This window comes from Cebus imitator, unplaced genomic scaffold (genome assembly GCF_001604975.1).
Source record: "Cebus imitator isolate Cc_AM_T3 unplaced genomic scaffold, Cebus_imitator-1.0 Scaffold536, whole genome shotgun sequence".
NCBI lineage: Eukaryota > Metazoa > Chordata > Mammalia > Primates > Cebidae > Cebus > Cebus imitator.
In genome coordinates, this window is record NW_016107851.1 from 1,027,522 (window position 1) to 1,050,012 (window position 22,491).

At 36.3% G+C, this 22,491-nt stretch overlaps 1 protein-coding gene and 1 non-coding gene across 2 annotated transcripts in view; both read left to right on the top strand.

Annotated features, from left to right (window-relative positions):
- ANKRD20A1 (ankyrin repeat domain 20 family member A1) overlaps positions 1–22,491 on the top strand; it is a 49,016-nt gene that overhangs the window by 5,954 nt on the left and 20,571 nt on the right. Inside the window, exons 4-8 of the mRNA XM_017514737.2 lie at positions 3,317–3,423; positions 4,490–4,627; positions 7,403–7,458; positions 15,179–15,209; positions 18,115–18,184. Coding sequence (XP_017370226.1) covers positions 3,317–3,423; positions 4,490–4,627; positions 7,403–7,458; positions 15,179–15,209; positions 18,115–18,184 — 402 coding nt within the window. The remainder of the gene's footprint in view (positions 1–3,316; positions 3,424–4,489; positions 4,628–7,402; positions 7,459–15,178; positions 15,210–18,114; positions 18,185–22,491) is intronic.
- Positions 5,992–6,098, top strand: LOC119468936. The gene has a single exon (XR_005197745.1). It is a non-coding gene; the product is annotated as a U6 spliceosomal RNA (small nuclear RNA).

Below are 22,491 nucleotides of genomic sequence, written 5' to 3' on the forward strand. Positions count from 1 at the left end.
GGCTCCCTGCCTCAGAGTCTTTTTTTTTTTTTTTTTTTTTTTAGTTTGTTGTTCTTCCAGTTTTTGTGTTGAGACAAGGTACTCTTTGGCTTTGGGTCTAATAAATTTTGGTTTGAAAAAGAGTGAGTTGAAACTTGCCTACAGATTAATATTAGTAGGACTGTGAGGAAACCAGATTGGCAGTGAATACGTGGTGACAAAGTGAGAAACACTTCTGCAGAATGTGGAACAAGTTATTAACTGACTTGTTACCCATCCTGGAAGACACAGCCGCTTAGATGAGAGTCTAAAGTCTCCTCTCAAATCTAGAATATCTTGGTGGGAAGGTGGTGGATAAGGAGCTTATAAATTGCAAAATCAAGTTGGATTTTGAGTTTACTTGTCCCCGTCCTGCCTGTACCCAGGAAAATTAACTGGAGTTTTAATAAAATTAACTGGAGTTTTACTCTTTTCTCTTTTGGCCACATCTCCAACTGATAAAGGCAATTGGCCATGTGGCTGGGAGATGAAGCTGCAGTGATTGTCTGCTGCACTAACTTTCAGAATTGCACATTACAGTGACCTGAGGAAATTTTGTCAAATATCTAAAATTATGGGCTTTCTCCTGAAGATTTTGATATAATAGATCTAGTAAGGCCTGAATGTGTTTAACAATATTTTCTTGAAGTTGGGCACAGTGGCATGTTCCTGTGGTCCCAACAAGGACAATCCAAAAAATAAAAAGCCCTCAAGGTTCAAATACACTCTTGATTTAGAACCCCAGAGTAGATAATGCAATACATAAATTTCTGTATCTCAAAAATGTAAGAAATCTCAAGAAGAGTTGGCATTTGATAGGTGCTACTTTCTTCCAGGTTCTCTTTTTCAATAATATTAGCCTGACTTACCTGTCTTTCTCTACATCTGTGACTGGGAAGTGAAAGAAAAATATTATTGGCAATATCTCTCAGCTTACAAAATAAAACCTTTTTCTTCCCACCATTAATCATTTACTGCCATTCAGAGAGTCTTTAGAAATTTGCTTATGGGTAATCTTTCAATAAGTAGAGGCTAACCCTTTCCTGATTTCATGTCTCTTTGTCACCGTGCAGGCGATTATGTGTCAACAGGTGTTCATTGCAAGTTGGGGTTTCTCAATTAGAACAGCAGCAAATCCTAAACATTTTTTTTCAGTTCAAGTTGTATGATGAACTATCTTAATATGACTTTTGAATTTATAAAGCTTTAGCATAATCAGGATGTCAGTTTCAAAACTGAAATCTGTAAAGTTAATAAGAATAAAGATAGTATTCTTTTAATTATTTAGTTTTAGCAGTCCTATGAACTAATTATCTATTTGGTTAGCAATCTGGGAAAAGTATATACAAATAGATTTTAAGTGAATAAATGTTGGAAACATTATGGAAGTGGGCATATGAGTCTTTTTAGTAATTTTTATTATATATGAGGGCCTGATTTTTTGGTAAAATATATGTTACTAGAGAAATAAAATATTTTACATGTAAATACTTGGATTATACACAACCATTTAGTAACACATTCATAGCAAATATAAAAACGCAAGGGCTGTATTCTAATGTGGTACACAGATTTGTTTGCCTCCATAAATTGAGTCAACACGTAAAATTTAGAAGATTGGTGCAGAAATCTGGACTTTCAGGCTTGTCTTTAAAAATCAAATCTGGTGTCCCCTGAGTTTCTATCACTGTTTGGTCTGCTGTGCAGAGGTTGCCCCATTACAGAAGCATGTATTCTTCAGTTTGCGACTGTGCCCACCTCAGTACTTCCCTTACTCGGTTAACCTTCCTTTGTTCTTGTAAGTACTTGAATGTATAATTCCTTTGTTGTAGAATATTTTGATAAAGATTTCAAGGTTTTTAAGTCAGCATGTATTTGTTTATAATATGTAGTCTATAGATTATATAAATCCCTCAGTCATGGGGTTGAACTTTAGAATTTAGAATTTTTAAAACTCTTTTTATTTATATATACCACAAATAATCATCTGCCCATAAGAATGCCTGGAAACCTTTTTAGGTTATTCCTGGCTGTAGTTGGATAGTTTATGAATATTGCAGATATTACGTCTTTCTCCTCAGCAATCTTCCTTAAAAATGCAAGTGACTTATTGGCTTTTATTATGCTAGAAATAATCTATATGGATCAGTATGAGAACTTTTATTAATAAGCCATTATATTTTTATTTCTGATTTATATTTTTCCTAAAATAAAAATAATTTAAAATAGCCAGTTAATGGAAAGCAATAAAAGTGGATTTAAAAAGTAGAATTGCTGTAGGGTCCCAGGATTACCACTATAATTGAGAATATAATTTATTACTCAGCTTTAAGCATTTGTTTTTAAGTTTTTTAAACCTACCTTTCTTACACAGAACATACTGAGCTTTCTAACAGTTAAGATAAAAATCTATTCTCTTGTATTAGGAAAAAAAACCCTATGGTCTATTTAATAATAAGGAAAATAAGTGCATTTTAAGCCAACCTCTCTGAATTGAGAGCTCATTTCTTTAGTGACCTATTTGCAGCAGGAGTGCCTAACATTGGCATCTGGGATCCTGACACCACTGATAGAAATGAATCAAGCAAGTTTGCACCACCCAGAGGAAAGCTTCGTCTGTATTGGGAAGCGCTGGCAACTGTATCTCTGAAACTCTTAATTTCTCAAATATTAATGTTTCCCAAAAAAAGTATTGTCAAATGGGGATTAGGTAAAGTTCAGGAGCTTTCTTGATTGTTGGACATAAAATGCAGTTTTGTAATCCTTCTCAAATGCAGATGGTCATGGGGTCTTTCCCTTGGGGTATAAAACTTCTGGTAAAGCAAATATTCTTTGGAATATAGTTTAAGAAACACGCTTTAGAGATAGTAATTTAGATTATTAATTTATGTAAAAAACTTGAAGTACTTGCTACTATGTCTTAGGTTTTTGGGGCTATAGAGACAAAAGATACAGCCCTTGCCCTCAAGAAGCTCTTAGGTTTCAGTGGGAAACAATAACATAATTACAATATACCATGCTAAGTGCTGTGATAAAAGAAAGGATTCTTGGGACTGCTCAATGTTCGAAGTGAGTTTTGGCGATGACCACAGTCAATGCGGGGAGAAAGAGGAAGTGTGTTTGCGACACAAAGAGCAGCGCCTCAGAAAGCACAGAGGCGTGAGAAGGAAGGGACTGCTTTTCATTCACTTCCTTTCTATATTGTATGCTGAAGTTCAAAGCATCTTAGAGAAGGTTTTCAGTTCAGTTGAGAAATATGTAATTTTGTGAATTATTAATTTTTTCTGCTGTTTTATAGGTCGGAAACACACCACTTTTATTTGCTGTAATTTGCAAGAAAGAGAAAATGGTGCAATTTTTAGTGAAAAGACAAGCCAATGTACATGCTGTGAATAGGCTGAGACGGTACAGTAGTTTTTGTGTTTTTTTTTTAAATAAAAACCTGAGTGTTCTAGTGGTAATAGTCATTCAAGTCAGAAATATTAATAAGAATATTAACATAATTATTGGCATATAGTAGAAAATAACATGAATAATCAGGTAGAAAAGCAAATATTTGGACTGAGCAATATAAAGAACAGTATGTAGTAGAATTCATCTTCTCTTATAATATACTGTTTCTTATTTATAATCTGATGTGTTGGGTCCTGTAATCTTATACTGGCTAAAGGGTTTTGTATTAGTTTTATTAATTTTTTTTTTTTTTTGAGATGGAGTCTCACTCTGTCGCCAGGCTATAGTGCAGTGGCGCGATCTTGGCTCATTGCAACCTCTGCCTTCGAGGTTCAAGTGATTCCCCTGCCTCAGCCTCCTAAGTAGCTGGGATTATAGGCATGGGCCACCAGGTCTAGCTATCTTTTGTATTTTTAGTGGAGACAAGGTTTCACCATGTTGGCCAGGATGGTCTTGATTTCTTGACCTCGTAATCTGCCCACCTTGGCTTCCCAAAATGCTGGGATTACAGGCATAAGCCACCACACTTGGACAGGTTTATCAAGTTTTAAAGTGTGAACTTTTAGTTTATGATTACTAGTATTGCCATTATTATTATTGTTGTTGTTGTTGTTTTTCAGCCTGCAGATAACTATTCTCTGACCTCCAGTTGATTTGAATTACAATATATCAGACTGAAAAAGCAATAGGGAAATCTTTATCCAAATATTTGCCTACTTTAGATAAGTGACCCCAGCACAGTTTCTTGACCATGAAAGGACTATAAGTTAGCCACTTGTATTATGTCATACCCCAGTGGGACAAGAGGCTTTCTTGTTGACTCTTTCTTTTAGCCTTGGTGATAATTTACAAAGATGAACACTTGAGCACTCAAGATGCTTATTGACATAAGCTAGTCCATATAAATGATTATTACAGCTGCACTGACAGGCGGGATATTGTATTGGTAAAGTGTATCAAATAGCTGTTTAAAAATGTCTTTATTAAAGTTCTTGAGTGGAGTTATTTGTTATTTTAGATCAGCCCTCATTCTTGCTGTACATCATGGCTTACCAGATACGGTCAACCTCCTGCTTCAGCAAAATATTAATATCTTTTCTCAAGATAAGTATGGACGAGATGCAACAGATTACGCTATTTCTTGTGATTCAACAAGGTAAGTGTTTATATTAAAAGGCCAGTGAATACTAAGTTGATGTTTAAAATAATTGCAATCATTGTATCGTATACATTAGGCAAAAGCTCATCGTTTGGTTCAGGCAGTTTGAAATAGCAATGAGTTAGTCCACTTTTTAGCCAAAAATCAAGCAGAAGCTTAGATTAGTTAGAAGTAGAATGCAAGATTTTTTTAGGACTTTTAAGACCTTTATCCCTAGGGACCTCAATGTTGTTCATTTTATTTTAAGTATAATCTCCATGCATCGGATAAAAATAGAGCCACATCTTTGACTTCTTTTCTTTTCTTTCTTTCCTTTTTTTTGCTTAGAGACAAGGTCTCACTCTGTTGCCCAGGCTGGTCTTGAACTCCTGAGCTCAAGTAATCCTTCTGCCTCGGCCTCTCAAAGTGCTAGCTACCATGCCTGGCCTGACTTTTCTAATTAGTTATTGTGTCTTGAAATGTCCAGTTTGGCAGATAATCTTATATTGTCCCCTGGGGCTATCTCCTGTGTCTTCCTTCTTTGAATTTTCCAAGAACCTAAGGGGTTTCTTAAGGCCAGGGAAGGCAATCTTTCTTTACAAGTCAAAAGGGGAAAAAGGCCGTTGTAATCATGCTATTGTTTGTATGGATTTACTTGCTGTATTGTTGCCATTGTAACTGGTCCTGCAATTTGATAATGACTGACCTTTGCCATCAGGATGCCTGCGCTGATTCAGACTCCTCAGTTTTCATGGTGATTCATACATAGTGTTCAAAGCTGTGGTGTTTATTAGTTTACGTACTTATGCTCAGCCATTGTTCCCAGCACCCTGCTCTGGCAGCTAGCTTCACCTACACAAATATGGAGCAAACTGATACCCCCCTACACAGAAAACCTCATTTGGAGCCCATCTCTTTGCTAGACTCAGCCTAGGCCTTCATAGTAAGTTATCCTTTGAGACCCGTCTTTGTCTTTTCTGTAACGAATAGTAGTTGGAATTGTTCTCGACAGTCAGGAGTGTTCAAATAACATTGCAGGAAGAGAACAGAGTTCCCTTTCCCTTTTGCTATCACATCTGTACCTTGAGGCTTTTTTACATTCTGTGCAGCAGCTCTGGTCAGATAGCAGAAGGTTCCATGTTACCTTTCCACAGAGTAGTAGGAACCAACTAGCAGTTGGCCCCACAAGTAATGTGTCTCTGTAATAATGAACATCTCCCAGGCTACTTGCATCTCTTCCTGAAGTTTTAAATGCATTTTAAAATTCTACGTCACAGGAAGCCATTCAACAAAATTATCTGAATCTAAGGTAAGTTAGTTAGATTTAACAGAGCTAAGCCTCATCCATGACTCATGGGTATCCTTGTATCAAACAGGGCTTTGTACTTGCTTCAGCAGCACATATTTTAAAATTGGATCAATACAGAGCAGATAAGCATGGCTGCTGCCCAGGGATGGCACACAAATTCATAAAGCATTCCACATTTTGCATAGTCTCTGGAAGGTCATTTGACTATTTGTTGACTAGCTCCAAGGAGGCAGTGTGAGTCAAACCAAAACAGGAGACACCCAATACTGCAATTGTGATTATCACTATAAAACTATTCATGTACGGTGATCTGTGAAATGAGAACAGAGCTGAGTAATAATGCGACGTTACATGTTGTTAGTACATGTCTTGGGAATGAGAAAATGTCAACTTGCATTTCCTTCATGGAACTGAAAAACAATAAAAGCAGGATTTTGTCTTGTATGTTAGTTTGAGAGGACCATGGAGATCCAGCATCCTAGCACAGATCTGCTGGCTCAGAGTTTGAGGAGGTAAAGAAGGTGTGGTAGCTGTCCAAGCCAGGTTTTGACATCTATTAGTTTTTTCTGCCCTTAGTGTGATTGATGAGCTCAGTGACAGGGGACAATTAGGTAATCTATTTTAATGAGAATATATATATATACATATATATATATATATATATATATATGTATATATATAAATTTAGTTATAAGTTATGATTTAGCTAAATGCCCTGAATCCAAGCCACAATGAATACAACTAATAACCAAAGTTAGCATTTAATAACATTTTCTGAAAACTGCAACATTTGAATATTAGAACTTATGGAAAAACACACATCAAGCTTTATTTGGGATTCCAAAATAGTTTCAGTAACAAAGTTCAAGAATAAATTATTCCATTGCTTTACTATTTCTCTGAACATGTAAACATGTAATCTCATTACATCTTCCTAACAGCCTAGTGTAGTAAGGTAGCAAAATCCTCATTTTTTACAAGAAACCATGGAACCTAAGCAACTTGTCTGAAAACAAAATACCTATTGGTTACAGGGCAAGGACTTATTCTGAGGTGCAGGACACTTTGCACGATGTCTAGCCAACCATAGTTAATTTACTGAGCTATGCTTTCTCCATTTATGAGTACTTCGCTTTTTTTTATTCTTTAATTAGAAGCTTAATAAGCTTGTAAGATTTAAAAATTTGAAGAGTGGCTGGGCGCGGTGGCTCACGCGTGTAATCCCAGCACTTTGGGGAGGCCAAGGCGGGCAGATCACCTGAGGTTGGGAGTTCGAGACCAGCCTGACTAACGTGGAGAAACCCTGTCTCTCTCTCTCTCTCTCTCTCTCCATATATATATATATAATTTGAAGAGTATGGGACATTAAAATTCTGGTATTAGCTCTGATATTGCCTGAAATAGTTTAAGTATTTAATGTTAGGTTAATATTTTTTATTTCAGTATTAAGATAGCAATTTTATTTATTACATTTGTATACATAGAATTAAAAACCAAATTATGGAACATAAAAAGAAGATACTTGAAAAAGACAAGCCAGGTAAGACTTCTGATCTTGAATTTCTCATTTCTCTTAGTGGTCCTACTCTTGATTAAGAAAAGAAGTAAGATGTAAGATTAAGGTAGTTTTGATTAAAAAAGACCAATTTAAAAATATGTGTAAATATCATGTATATGTGTATATGCAAATTAATTGTTTAAATTTAACTTCTTTAGTTTGGAATTCAGGTTTGTTTAAGAAAGTAGTTGTAGCTATTTTATCATCTCAAACCTTATTGTCTGAAAAGATTTCATTTGCTTAATTATGATACCTAAAATCACACATAATATTTTTGCATAAATAAGAAAAAAGATTAAGTTAGTATGTTGCATGTCTTCTCTATAGACACATTATAACAAATTGGACTTGTGATACAAATGGATCTTCCATTTTATTTTTATAATAAATTGTTTCTATTTAGTAAATAAATAATTGCAGTTGATCCATGAATAATGTGGGGGATAGGGACTCTGATCCCTGTGCAATTGAAAATCTGAGTATAACTTTAACTTTTGATTTCCTGAACTTAATGACCAATAGCTCACCATTGACTGGAAGCCTTCCTGATAACACAAACAGTTGAGGAACACCTATTTTGTTGGTGCTACATTATTCTATACTGTGTTCTTACAATAAAGTAAGCTAGAGAAATGAAGCTGTTAGAAAGAAAATCATCAGGAAAAATATATTGACTTTTCATAAAGCATAAGTAGATCCTGATAAAGGTCTTCATCTTCATCATGTTCAGGTTGATTAGGATGAGGAGGAAAGGAGAGGTAGCTCTTGCTGCCTCGGGGTTGCAGAGGCAGAAGAAAATCTGCATGTAAGTGAACACCTGCAGTTCAAACCGTTGCTGCTAAAGGGTGAACTGTATTACATATTGATTTGTGTCACTAATAAAGTAACTATCTTTAGAACTGGGAACTCAGCAATCCCTTCCGGTACCGTAAATACATGGCAATAAGAACTGTAAAACTGAACCAGTGTGCACCCATACAAAGAGGAAATTATTTTTTGAAGATAGCTACTGAGCACAGAAGACAGAAAAGCAATTCCTTTGTGAGAAACACAAGTTATGTTACATATTCTTACACAAGCAAAATGGTCTTATCTGTCACAGTTTACACACACACACAGACACATGCACATATACACACACATACACATATGCATGTGTGTGCACACACAGACAAAGTTAAAAGTCCTGCTGATTCTTAATAACACTATTTGCAGGGAGCAGTGGATAACACAACCTACAGTTTGGATGCAATTCTTTTGACTTTTTGACTGGTTCTGTGATGAACTGCCTTTAATCGGTGAACCATGTTTTTAGTTTGATAAGAAAAAGACTAGAAGCAAGTAAGAGGAAATTCTATAATCAGTAGTAGACTATTATAATATATTCTATACTAGTATCATCATATGTTTTTCTCTAGTTATACAAGTTACTTGAATGATGCACAATTAATTAATTATGATTATTTAGAAATAAGGTCTCTCTATGTTGCCCAGGCTAGAATATAGTGTCTTTGCAGTGGCATAATCATAGCTTACTGTACCCTAGAACTCCTGGGCTCAAGCAGTCTTCTTACCTCATCCTCCTGAGTAGCTGGGACTACAGTCATGTGCAGTTACATCTGGCCCCATACACATTTATTTATTTATTTTTGGTACAGGGTCTCCCTCTCTTGCCAGTACTGGAGTGCAGTGGTGCCTTCTTGGCTCACTGCAGCTTCTGCTTCCTGACCTTAAATGATCCTTTCACCTTTCACCTCAGTCTCCCAAGTAGCTGGGACTACAGGCATGCACCACCACGCTTGGCTAATTTTCTTTTTAAGGTTTTTTTTGTTTGTTTTTTAATAGATAAGGTCTCACTATATTGCCCATGCTGGTCTGGAACTTCTAGTCTCCAGTGACCTTCCTGCCTTAGCCTCTCAAAATGCTGGGATTTTACAAGTGTAGCCACCGCACCTGGCCTGCACAATTATTATAAAAAGGAATTAAGCCGAGTTGAGTTGTAGAAAATTGACCACCTTTTCATAGTTTTTTTTTTTTTTCTAGAAACATTCATATTGTAGAACATATTGTCAGTCATCAAGAGTCTCCATTTTTTATTCTGGTTAAAATATAATTGCTGCTTATTTCACTTTATTTTCTGACATCATTGTTTTATTTATTTCTTTTATGGCTGTACTCAATTGGATAGATACAGAAATACAAGAATCGCCAAGTCAAATATCAGGAAAAAAAGAAAAGAAAAGAAAGTTTATTTTTAGAGAAAAGATTAGGGAAATTTATTAGGGAAAATTCTTCTGTGAAATAACTATCTGATTACAGTCATATATATTATATCAACTCAATAAAAATCTCGTATAAGGCATTTGTGTCAAGGATTCCCAAGAGCACCCCCAGGTTTGATGGTTCACTAGAAGGACTCACAGGACTCAGCAAATAATCATACTCAGATCTTTAATTTATTACAATGAAAGGACACAAGCAAAATTAGTAGAGAGAAAAGCTGCATGTGGTCAAATGTGGAGGAAACCAGCACAAGCCTCCAGGAGTTCTCTCCTGTGGAGTTCCTGGGATCTGCTTCCTTCTCCCAGCCTCACATTTTGACAACACATGTACAGTGTTGCCTACCAGTATCAGAGTTTCATTGGAGACTAAGTACCCAAGTTTTTTTTTTTTTTTTTGGTGGAGGTTACTCCTCCTCACCTATACCCAAATTCCAGACTCCCAGAAGGAAAGCAGCTGTTCAGAGCAACCACACTGTTTCTACAAACACTTTAGACATGGTGAGCCACCCTTCTCAGGGAATGGTGAAAACCCTCCCAATTCTAATTTCCTCAACACCAGGCAAGGGCCAGCCTTGTATGCAGAACTTTCTAAGGTTGGCAGTCTCTTGCCTGCTACATGAAATCTTTTCTGCACAAGACTTATGGCCCCAACTTAATTTTTGATATTGTTTTAAAATTTCATTTTAATAACGTAATATTTTATAAGACAAGGTAACTTGGTACTGGTTCCTGTTGTTTGATCCATCTTAAGTTGCAATGCTGGTTGCCTTTTTGACTTTTGGTGACTGACGGATACTGGTATGTAAGTTATCACAGCAATATTAGGTAATTATAATCTGTCCTCCTTATCTCATTAACCTTTCAGTAAAATTGTTAAATTAAATAAGCATAATAATTTCTGAGTTAAAATTAGAATAAAAATTACCTTTTATTTTGATTACATGAATAATATAGTTTTCATATTGTGCTAAGTCTATTTAGGATTATTAAATAAGATAAAATATTTTCTTGCCTAAGCATGCAATTAAATTTCTTTATTTCATATACTTTTTATACTTCAATTTGAGAAATAATGCCCACATGCTGTTACTTTGGTCTTCAGTGATCTGTAATTTGTAGGGTCACTGTGTCTTGCTTTTATCATAACAACAGGTTCAGTGAATATATTTTTTAAAATTTCTGTTCTGGAGATCCTGGAATAGATGCTTTTTTTTTTTTTTTTTTGGTTGGAATCTCACTTTGTCACCTAGGCTGGAGTGCAGTGGCTCAGTCTCAGCTCACCACAACCTCCATTTCCCGGGTTTAAGCGATTCTCCTGCCTCAGTCTCCTGAGTAGCTGGGATTACAGGTGTGTGCCATCACACCTGGCTAATTTTTGTATTTTTAGTAGAGACGAGGTGTCACAATGTTGGCCAGGCTGGTCTTGAACTCCTGACCTACAGTGATATCCACCCACCTCAGCCTCCTAAAGTCCTGGGATTACAGGCATGAGCCACCATGCCCAGCTGTGAATATCTTTTTTAGATCAATAACTTCATTTCTTAGAACAGTTTGACATTCACGGCAAAATTGAGAGGAAAGTACAGAGATTTCTTATATGCTCCATGCCTCCCACACATGCACAGCCTTCCCCATTATTGGTATTTTCCATCAGAGTGGTACATTTGTTACAACTCATGAACCTACATTGATACATTATAGTCACTCAAAGTTCATAGTTTACATCAGGCTTCACCCTTGATGGGTACATTCTGTGAATTTGGACAAATGTATGACATGTATCTATTGTTTTAATATTATGGACAGAACAGTTTCACTGCCCTAAAAGTTCTTTATACTATACCTGTTCATCTTTCCCTTTCTCCCTAGCAACTCCTGGCAACCACTGATCTTTACTCTGCCTTTAGAGTTTTAAATTTTTCAGAAGAGTCATATAGTTGGAATAATATAGTGGATATCTTTTGAATAGTTAAAAAAATTAAAGTTTCATGGTAATTGAATGTAGTCATTTAAGATGTTCTTTGCCCTTTTGTTTTTTCTTTTGCTTCTTTATCATTGTTAAGATCCGATGACATATGATTTACATACTTAGGAAACGTGCTTTGTATAGATATTTGCCACATAATGAAAAGGGTTGAGGAAAATGACACCACCAGCACAAACTGGAGCATCTTGCTCTATGAGGTGGGTCCAAATAGACTCTCTAGCAGTGGAAGGGGACAAACTCAAAAGGTTGTACTTCATAAAACTGGAATCACCAAGTCTCTCATACTTAACCTTTGGTTGGAAATAAGACCAGACAGTGAATGCTGTAGGTAAATACTTATGTTCCTCCCTGATCCTCTTCCTTTAGGGATGCGTTAGACAACAGTCTGTATTATAATGACATGACTCACCTACAACTATTCTGTCAAGAGGGATGGCAAGGGAGTTTTGCTTTATGTGAGGTGAAAAATAATTTTTTCTCCTACTAGGGATAGAGGCCAGCATTGGCACATTCTGATAGCAAAGGGGCATTGATAGTTTCTTTCTATATATTTTTCCCATTAGATAGTACTACCTGGCAGCCTGCCACACCTCCCCAGTGTTTCTTAAGCTTCTCCCTGAATGTGAGGTGTGGGTCAGAGTGAATATGCTATTAAAGGAGTGATATTTCCGTGGTTCTTTCTGTAGGAGGTAAAATGGCAGGTGAATTTGGGCCTTGTTAAACATAGGACAGAGCACATAGCTACAACTAAGTAAATCACCCAGCACCTTCTCCAAAGAGTATTAGCCAGAGTAACACATTGATCTCTCTTGAGCTCTTCTCCAAGGGCAGAGCACATAGCTACAACTAAGTAAATCACCCAGCACCTTCTCCAAAGAGTATTAGCCAGAGTAACACATTGATCTCTCTTGAGCTCTTCTCCAAGGGCAGAGCACATAGCTACAACTAAGTAAATCACCCAGCACCTTCTCCAAAGAGTATTAGCCAGAGTAACACATTGATCTCTCTCGAGCTCTTCTCCAAGGGCAGAGCACATAGCTACAACTAAGTAAATCACCCAGCACCTTCCCCAAAGAGTATTAGCCAGAGTAACACATTGATCTTTCTTGATCTCTTCTCCAAGGGCAGAGCACATAGCTACAACTAAGTAAATCACCCAGCATCTTCCCCAAAGAGTATTAGCCAGAGTAACACATTGATCTCTCTTGAGCTCTTCTCCACTGGTGGCTGGAAAGTCTTTGCCAGGATGCCAGTTTCTGGTCTGATTCCTTTGTTTTGCTGGCTTCTGTTTTATCCTAAACTGAACAGTTTTAACTGAAGAGCTAGAGAGGCTGTGTTGTGTTCAACAAAATAAGTGCAGCAGCTCCACCTTAACTGTGGGAGATACATTCCAAACCCCCCGTGAATGCCTGAAACCACAAATAGTACTGAATCACACACTGTATTTTCCCATACATGCTTATCTGTGATAAAGTTTAATTTATAAATTAGGCACAGTAAGAAATTAACAATAATAATAATAAAATATATAAAATATAAATAAAATTATAATAATATGCTGTAATAAAAGTTACTTGAATGTAGTCTCCTAAAATTTACTGTATGGTTCTCACCCTTTTTCTTGTGATGATGTGAAGTGATACAATGCCTATGTAATGAGGTGAAGTCAGGTGAATGGCATACGCATTGCAATGTAGTGTTAGGCCACTATTTACCCCCTGAGTCTAAGTGAGAAAAAAGATCATCAGCTTTGAGTGATCCTGGCTCTTCAAGCCTTATTGATGTTGATGGCCGGGTGCAGGAGGAGAGCGTGTTGATGACTAATGGGTGCGTAACAGATGCAGTATGGGTGCGCTGCAGGATGATTCACACCCTGGGCTGGACAGAGGAGGATAGCTCAAGATTTCATTGTGCTTCTCAGAATGGCACACTAAAACCTAAGACTTGTTTATTTCTGGAGTTTTCAATGTATTTTGGAATACAGTTGACCATTAGTAACTGCAACCACAGAAATCAAAACTGTGGATGTAAAATCTGTTTGGTCTTTGACTCATTTCTTGGTGTACAGTTCTTAAAATCCTTAGAATTTCCAAAGTGATATCCTTTTGTATGCCAATGATTGAAGGCTGGAAGCCCCTAGGTAGCTTCAGGTTGGGACTGATCACCAGAAAAACGATGACATGATAGATTAGAGGGTTGAGTTCTCCTGGCTAACTCTGCAAACTCTGGAAAGGAGAGAAGGGCTGAAGGTTGTCAGTCACCAGTGGCCGGTGATTTACGTAATCAATGATGCCTCTGTAATGAAGCTTTCATAAAGACCCAAAGGGACTGGGCTTGGAGAGCTTCCAGATTGCTGAATACATGGAGGTTCCTTGAGGGTGGTGTGCCCTGGGAGGGCAAAGAATCTCCCTGCCACCTCCGCCAGACTTTGAACTATGCATCTCTTCATCTGTACCTTTTGTAACATCATTCCTGGTAAACTGGTAAATGTGTTTCCCTGAGTACTTCGAGCCACTCCAACAATTCAATTTAACCCAAAGTGGGAGTCCTGGGAACCCCAATTATAAGCCGGCTGGTCAGAAGTTCTGTAGCTTCAGACTTAGGACAGATGTAGGGAGGTGGTCTCATGGGACCGAGCCCTTTAGCTGTGGAATCTGATGTTATCTGCAGATAGAGTGTGAGAATTGAATTAGAGGACATTCAGCTTGTGTCATCTGCAGAAATGACTGCTTGTTTTTTGGTGGGGAAAAACTCTCCACATGTTTGGTCACAGGAGCCTTCTTTGTTGATGATTGTTGCTGTGGCATGAGAGCAGAGAAAAACATGTCAAGGGTGTCTTTTCTACACATGTTACTGTATATTCTATTTTAACTGCCCTCATATTTTGGTCCAGAAATCATGCTCTTTGACACTCTTCACGCATCACACCTGTTCTGCTAACAATACCATTTTTAGTCAATCTCGTAGGGTTTGGCTAGGATGACTTATATACTGCAGTTCACTTGTAGATATCAAATTTTGATAAATGTATTCTTCTTTGCATCTAATAAATACAAAGCAAATGAGTTAAGAATTCTTACTGCATTAATTACCTACCAATAGGTTAAATTAATAGTATTTCTAATAAGGTCCCAGGTATGCTCCCAAAGGAATGATATGTAACAAAGCGTCAGTCTCATGATTAAAAAAAAAAAACGTAAAACAAAAAAACATGGTCTAAAGCATGCACAAAAGTGTGCATAATTTTTTTTATGAAGATAGAATCTTGCTGTTTTCCAAGCTGGTCTCAAACTTCTGGGGTCCTCAAGGGATCCTCCTGCCTCAGCCTCCCAAGTAGTTGGGATTACAGGCATGCATTTCTGTGCATTCTTATGTTTTTAATATTCTGTATATTTATTATTGATTTAAATGCATTTTACCTTTTTTTTAATAGATGTCGGGAGTTCTGAGGAATCTCTACTCAGGTAGGATTTTGCAAATATAAAACGTTATTTTAACTAAGGAAATATAGATGGAGGAAACTAATATCTGTTGAATGTTGTATTCTGAGCTAGAACCCTATTATGTGCAATGCATTTATCATCTCATAAAGCCGTCGCAACGGCTTCATCTTCAGCTTTAAAAGATGAAGATGCCTTTTTTTAGACATAGGAAGTCGCAAAAATGAGATTTGAACTCATTTTAAGCCCAGTACTCTTCCTTCCTTTTTTTTTTTAATCATATTCCTCTAACCTACTGTTCACTAAACAGGCAACTATAGTTTAGAGAGGTTGATTAATTGACTCATGTTCCCATAGTTAACAAAGTAGCCGACCCACAGTTTGACCGTTAGCCTGCCTGGCTTCCAAATCCCTTTTCTTACGCCTCAGCATAGATTGATAGAGATCTGTGCAGCATTGAATCAAAGCATAGGTCCGAATCCTATTTAGATTAATTAAATTGAGACATAACAAAATTTATTTTTGATTAATTTAGGCCTAACAAAAATTAATTTAGATTAATAAATTAACAAATTAATTTAGATGTAACAAATCTAAAGATGTGTTAGAAATGTGGTTATTGCTTAAGGCTATTGTCAGAATGCGGTTAGTCCAAGAGCTTGTACTAATAAATTTGACAATTTCAGTAGTAACCAGTGTCTTATTTTTACCTTTAAAGGTTTTAGGACAGATCTCACTTAGCTTTGGCCATAGGACTATAAGTTTTAGAAAAGTAAGTTTAAGCAAGTCTTAGAGAGAAATTATTTGACTTCCCAGGTTGGTTTTCCCTTTAGGCTCGTATTTCCACCTACTTCCATAATTTTTTTTTAGTCTTTTTTCTTTTTCCATGACTTTTCTATAATCTTGTCTTGATGTTTTAAAACTTTCTTCTCTGGTTTTCTTGGTGTTTCTTTTGCTCTATTCTTTTTTCAAATTTTACTGGCTATGCATTCCCAGTTTTTCTATGGACAGAATTAAAAGCACATGGAATCACAGAATTTTAGGAATCTTAAGACTAATTAAAATACCCTCTAGTACTGCAACCTGTGTTGAACTTTCTGGCCAAATGATTCTCTAGATAGAGAACCTAAGACTCAAAGAGATGAAGATGCCTTTTTTTAGACATAGGAAGTCGCAAAAATGAGATTTGAACTCATTTTAAGCCCAGTACTCTTCCTTCCTTTTTTTTTTAATCATATTTGTGTGTGTTTTAATAATAGAAAGTGAGTGAGTCTTGTGCACCCTGTGGATAGAATGAGAATGAAATGAGCTGGTGAGCCCAATGGAAGCGGATAAGAATGGAATGAGCAGGGAAAGGCCAAGTTTGAAGAGAAACAACACTGGATTGGATAGGAGTATGGACTCTTCAATAAGAGATCAGAATCTTGGGGTTTATGACAAGTTTGATAAAGATAAATTTTAAAGATGAAGGACACAAGATGTTGGGAATTATCTACAAGGCACATTAAAATAGAAGTTTCAAGACTGTTCTAGACAGGTTGCTTTTTTTTTTTTTTTTGGTCAAGAACTGACAAACGTGAAGATTTTCACTGAAAGATGATAAAAGATTTTGAGACACTGGGAGGAGTGTCTACAGCAGACAGAAATGTGGTATCATCTATTTCCATCCTTACAGAGGGGTGGCATAGAGCCCCTGAAGTCCAAAGGGCTGGAGATTGCTGAACTACATAGATTCATGGCCCAGGGCAGGTGTCTCATCACCTCTACCTCTTTTCCCAATTCACTGATGTCCTTCCCATGTTCACGTAGGCTGGGTCAGGGGCATGATTGGCTGGCAAATCCATCATGGAGTTCACTTGTGTAGTTGGTAGTGTGTCTGTGCTGGGGGAAGGTGATGGAGACTCTAGTTTGCTTGTTTTTCAGGAGCAGGGATATAGGGAGCTCCTACTCTTGGTCAGTTGAGACCATCCTTTCAGGAATCTGTGCTTTCATAGACTGAAGATTGGAAGATTGGGGACTTCTGTGGAGCCCTGCAGAAGTGGAACCTAGAAGTGGGAGCCCATGGGAAGAATGATATTTAGATAGTACTTAGGGGAATAGAGGTGCAACTACCGGGACTCTGTGTTTCCAGCAGTCTGTCTTCTTGGGTATCTGAGTGCCTATAAATGTTTTTAAGGGCTTGCTAGTTTATGTGGATGCAAATAAGATAGGACTGATAGAGTGAAAATAATGAGATTTCATAAGCGTTAATGTTTTAATCTTTCTGGGAATAGCATGCTCAATAAGAACATACACCTTTGTTATTTGACTTTTGTACATTTAGCTTTCACAGATTTCAAATATTACCGGGTATTCCCTGTACTGTTTTAGGGCAAAGGAAAGCAATAGGACCTTCTTAAGTGGTTTGCATGCTGAGGAATTTATACTGCCATTGTGTCACTTCACAATGGCAGTATAAATTCCTCAGATTAGTCTTTTAAGCAGAGATAGATTATGAACAAGAGAGTGGATCTCTCTACCTTGTTTTAGGTCATCAGGTGTCTTCCAGTTTAGGTAACAAAAGTTATGTCATTCATTAGTTGAATTTTAAGTTCAGCTTCAGGACAGATCATTTGTGAGGGTATAAATTCTTGCCAGGCTCTGCTAATATATTGGGTGTCACTATTTGTTATAGACCTCGTGGTCAGTTTTCATTGAATATTTTATAGATTTAGACAGGTGGAGGCAGAAGTAGGTAATTAAAATAAAGTTTTAGAATAGAGGCCGTATTTTAATTATATCAAGAGACATTATTTAATATACAGATAGCTGACCTTTCTCTATATTGTGTTTTTGTTTTTTGGAGAAGGAAGCTGGATAAGAACTAGCAGATAAAAAAAAGTAAAAAAAATCATCTTGCTCATTTTCATTGTGTATTTTTGCTCTAAAGCATTTTCCAAGAACTGTGTGTGGATTCACGCACTAAACCAGAAGATGAAGACTTGACAGTTGCTACCAAGGTAAAGTGGCCTCTTGTTAAATTAATTTTCTCACTCTGAATCTAGTTTTACATAGTATTTACTTTTAAAATTTAGCAGTGGTTACCTATCATTGTTTTATGTTGGTAATGGAAAGTTGGTCAGAGAAAAACATAGACATACAGCTAGTTGATTAAAGCAATTTGCTTAACTTTGGTAACTAACAAAAGATTGATAAGTGCTGTGACAGGGTGGAGGCTGAAAAAAATAAACCGGAAAATACATAGAGGAAAACCACATTAGGAAATGCTTTCCTTAGTAGAGGAAATATAAAATTTGGTTAAGTTTTATTTGGACAAATATTAATACTTTGCCTTTTAAATCATACTTGTGTGACTTTCATAATATTTATGCCTGTATAAATCTTCAGTGGATCAAATGACTTGTAGTAATCATGGAATCTCCCTGGTACCTTTTAGTTACTAGCCTGTACAGCACATAGCATATAGCTTTTTTTCTTGGACACTTATTATTTTGGTATCATGTAGTTTTTAGGAGAGATTATTTCTCTACTTATATTATTGGCACCATAGGGAAACTAAAATAATATTTAAAATTGTAGAAAAATGGCTGGGTATTGTGGTGTATGCCTGTAGTCCCTGCTACTTGCAAGTTTGAGGCAGGAGGATTGCTTGAGTCCAGGAGTTTGAGAACAGCCTTGTTAACATAACAAGACAATCTAATTTAAAAATATAGACTGTGGAAATGTAGAAATTTAAATTTATGTTTTCAAAGTTTGTATTGCAAAGGGATTTTTGTGTGTTTTATAAGTTGTCCATGAAGGGTATACATAAAACTATTCATCTAATTGAATAACATGTATTTTGCTGCAAATAACCAGTCCTAGATCAGAGACTCTTAATAGCAATATGGTAAGACTTCAACATCATAATTTTGTCATTGTAGTTTATTTAAAATATCCACTTAAAATTCCTATATCACATTCTGAAATTTCAAATTTCAGAAGTTTTTATATTTAGTTGTTTAAATTAGCATTTAAATCTCCTGCGTACCATGAGCTACTGGAGGTCAGTAAACATATTTGTGTGTGTCTTGGAGTACCTTGAATACAGTCTTCCATGTAAGAAGCATTTTAATTGTGTGTGTGTACGTGTGTGTGTGTGTGTGTGTGTGTGTGTGTGTGTTGTTTTTTGGAGATGGGCTTTTACCTTGTTACCCAGGCTGGAGTGCAGTGGTGGGATCCTGGCTCACTGCAATCTCTGCTTCCTGTGCTCAAGTGATCCTCCCACTGCAGCCATCCAAGTAGCTGGGAATATAGACCTGCATCACCATGCTTGGATGATTTTTGTATTTTTTGTAGAGATGGGGTTTTGCCTTGTTGCCCAGGCTAGTTTTGAGCAGCTGGGCTCAAGGGATCCACTTGCCTCAGCCTCTCAAAGTGCTGGGGTTACAAGATATGAGTTACCACATTCAGCCTTAATAGTTATTTAATCTAAATAAATAAATAGACAAATGAATTTTTATATTATGGAATGTTATAAGTAATATTATATACCTAATGTATCTCATGATTAAATACCGCATTTTTAAAATATTGCTTACATTTGTATTATTTTTTAATGTTTAAGAATATATAAGTTTCAATGTGTTATGTTGAGAAATTATGCCATTAATAAAAAGGAAATAAATTATAAATAGGTCATAAATAGCCCAGAAGTTTACAATATATTTTCTTGTATCATTCAACTGACATCTTAAGATTATGATTTTAGATTAAAAATTTTTAAACTTTTTGTTAGCCCCAATTTATGTTGTATGTATATTAAAGATACCATTTCAAAATATACCTTTTCATACATTCTGGGTTCATGCTAAATATACTCTTTTAAGCCATACATTACTCTTTAGCATTCTGGTGACCAATTCTTTCTGTAGGTGGAAAGTTCCAGTTTTCTCTCTCTGTAATAATAATGTTTTTTCAGGTAGCAGTGGATGACCATGTTTAGCCAATTGAATGTCTTATATTAATAAACTTTGTATCACAGAAGTATTTACAAAAAACTCACTGTAGCATGAATGTTAATTAGCATTATTAGGGCTATGAAGGACCAAAAAGCCCTGCTATAGATCTATTTCTCCGTGTACTTTACTGTACTTGTTGTTTCTTTTCTTTCTTGGCTTAAGCTCATATTTAATTGACCAATTAGGCTTCTTTTTTGTTTGTTTCTCTCTTTTTCTCACATTTTAAAAATGATTTATTCCAGCCTATTTTTTCTCTCCCAGATCTCATTGCTCTAGTGACCGGTCTTTCAGTCCATCTCTGCCTTCATCGTCTGCATGTTCAGTTACAGCTTTCTCTTTTAGTTAGCTATGTGCGGCTTTCATTAAAAAATTATTGCCCCACAAGGTTTATTCTTGTTTTTCTTCTTCCTCCTTGGAAGGAGCTGAATTTATACACCTATCTTTAGCTTTTGACAAGCAGAATAGAAGCAATTAATACTATTTTCAATGTCAACCCACTTAAATAAGGTACTACTATAAACTAAACTCTCACAGTTTCCCCCACAAAAATAAGTGATTTGTGCAAGTGATTACCTCCTGCACGTGCCTGTAATGAATTATTTTCTTATTTTTTAGCCCATAATATAGTAATTATGTGCCAAGTACATTACTGCTGCATAGTTTAATTCTGGTAATTTGCATGATTCATTTAAAAAGCAAGTATAGTATAGTGCGCAGAAAATAAAGCTTAGAATTTGAAAAAAATTAGTTTGTGTTCTGAAGGTAAGTTTATCTAAAAACTAAAGAATTATTTCAGGGTAAGCCTTGGCCAAATGTATCTTTCTGAGATATATCTGGATGTGCAAAAGTCTTAAAGAGAGTTAGAGAGAAACAGTTTGAATTGTAGTTTTTTTTTTGGTTTTTTTTTTGCATTTGGAACTTGAAAAGATAATGCTGGGACTTTAATATATTTATATATTTTGATTGTTCAATACAGATGTGTAATGAACACTTTAGGATAAGAAAAAACATGGGGAGTAGTAACTAGGTGGGACTGTAATAACAGCAACTTGGCTTAGTGTTGTAATAAGCGAAGTCATTTTCAAAAACAGAACACACTGAGTACTTTTGTGGCAGCCAAACTTGTAGCAGGAGAAGTATTTAAAACATGATGTATTCTAATGTGATGACTCTGGAGAGAAATGGGAAGGGCCTGAGTGTTCACTGGAAGCAGCTGCTGCATAGTTCTACCAGCACCAAGTGGAAGTCAAAAGACAGGTCAGCATCCAGGTTCTGCCACTTACTAGCTGTGCGACCTTGGGGAAAATTCTTTAACCTATTTAAATATCACTGACGTCCTTCATAAAAATGGTACTAATAGTACCTCTATTGTACCATTAGTGTAATGAACCAAAGTAGTGGGAAATGTGAAAACATTTGTAAACTAGAAAGTATATTTACAAAGGTGAGACAAAATGATCACAGCAGTATTCAGGGACTTAATAATTTATCTTGAGGAAGCTTTTTGTAAGCTGAAGGACAATAAAATGGCAGTAGCATCAAGGAAAGAATGGGAAAGTAGGAACTGGCATGTGGATTTTAAGTTTAGGAGTGTGTTCAGTTTCAGCAGGCCACTACGACTGGAGATGCCCTATAGAAACATAGCAGTTTGGGACTTGAAACCTCTCGATGAAATTTTAAGTGTTTTCATCTAGAATTTATTTTGGTTCTAGGTCACAAGTGCTAGTCAGTGAGACACCGAATATACAAGATGAGGGCTTACGCTATAGTAGTGGGAACGGAAAAGTAACCAGCAAATTCTTCTAACTCACTGTAAATGCTTTCTATAAAGAAAACAGAAAAAGTTAGAAGATATCAAGGAAGTTTGTAGTTAGGTTGGGGATGGGAGTGGAAGTGGAATTCTGTGGTCGCAGAAGACCTCTCTGAGTGTGATATTTAAGCTGTAAACCAAAGGATGAGAAGGAGCCAGCCATGTGAAGGTCTAGGAGGAGGAAATTCTGAATGGAGAGAAAAATGAAGCATATCTTTTCATCATTTTGCTTTTAACATCCTGGAATGACCAGGAAGCTGTCATCATAATCAGTTTTTATGATTGCAGTGTGTACAACGTATGTGCATATAAGATCCTGGCACATTTTAGATGCTTTTTTTTTTTTTTTTTTTGAAGCTGTCATCATAATCAGTTTTTATGATTGCAGTGTGTACAACGTATGTGCATATAAGATCCTGGCACATTTTAGATGCTTTTTTTTTTTTTTTTTGAGACGGAGCTTCGCTCTTGTTACCCAGGCTGGAGTGCAATGGCG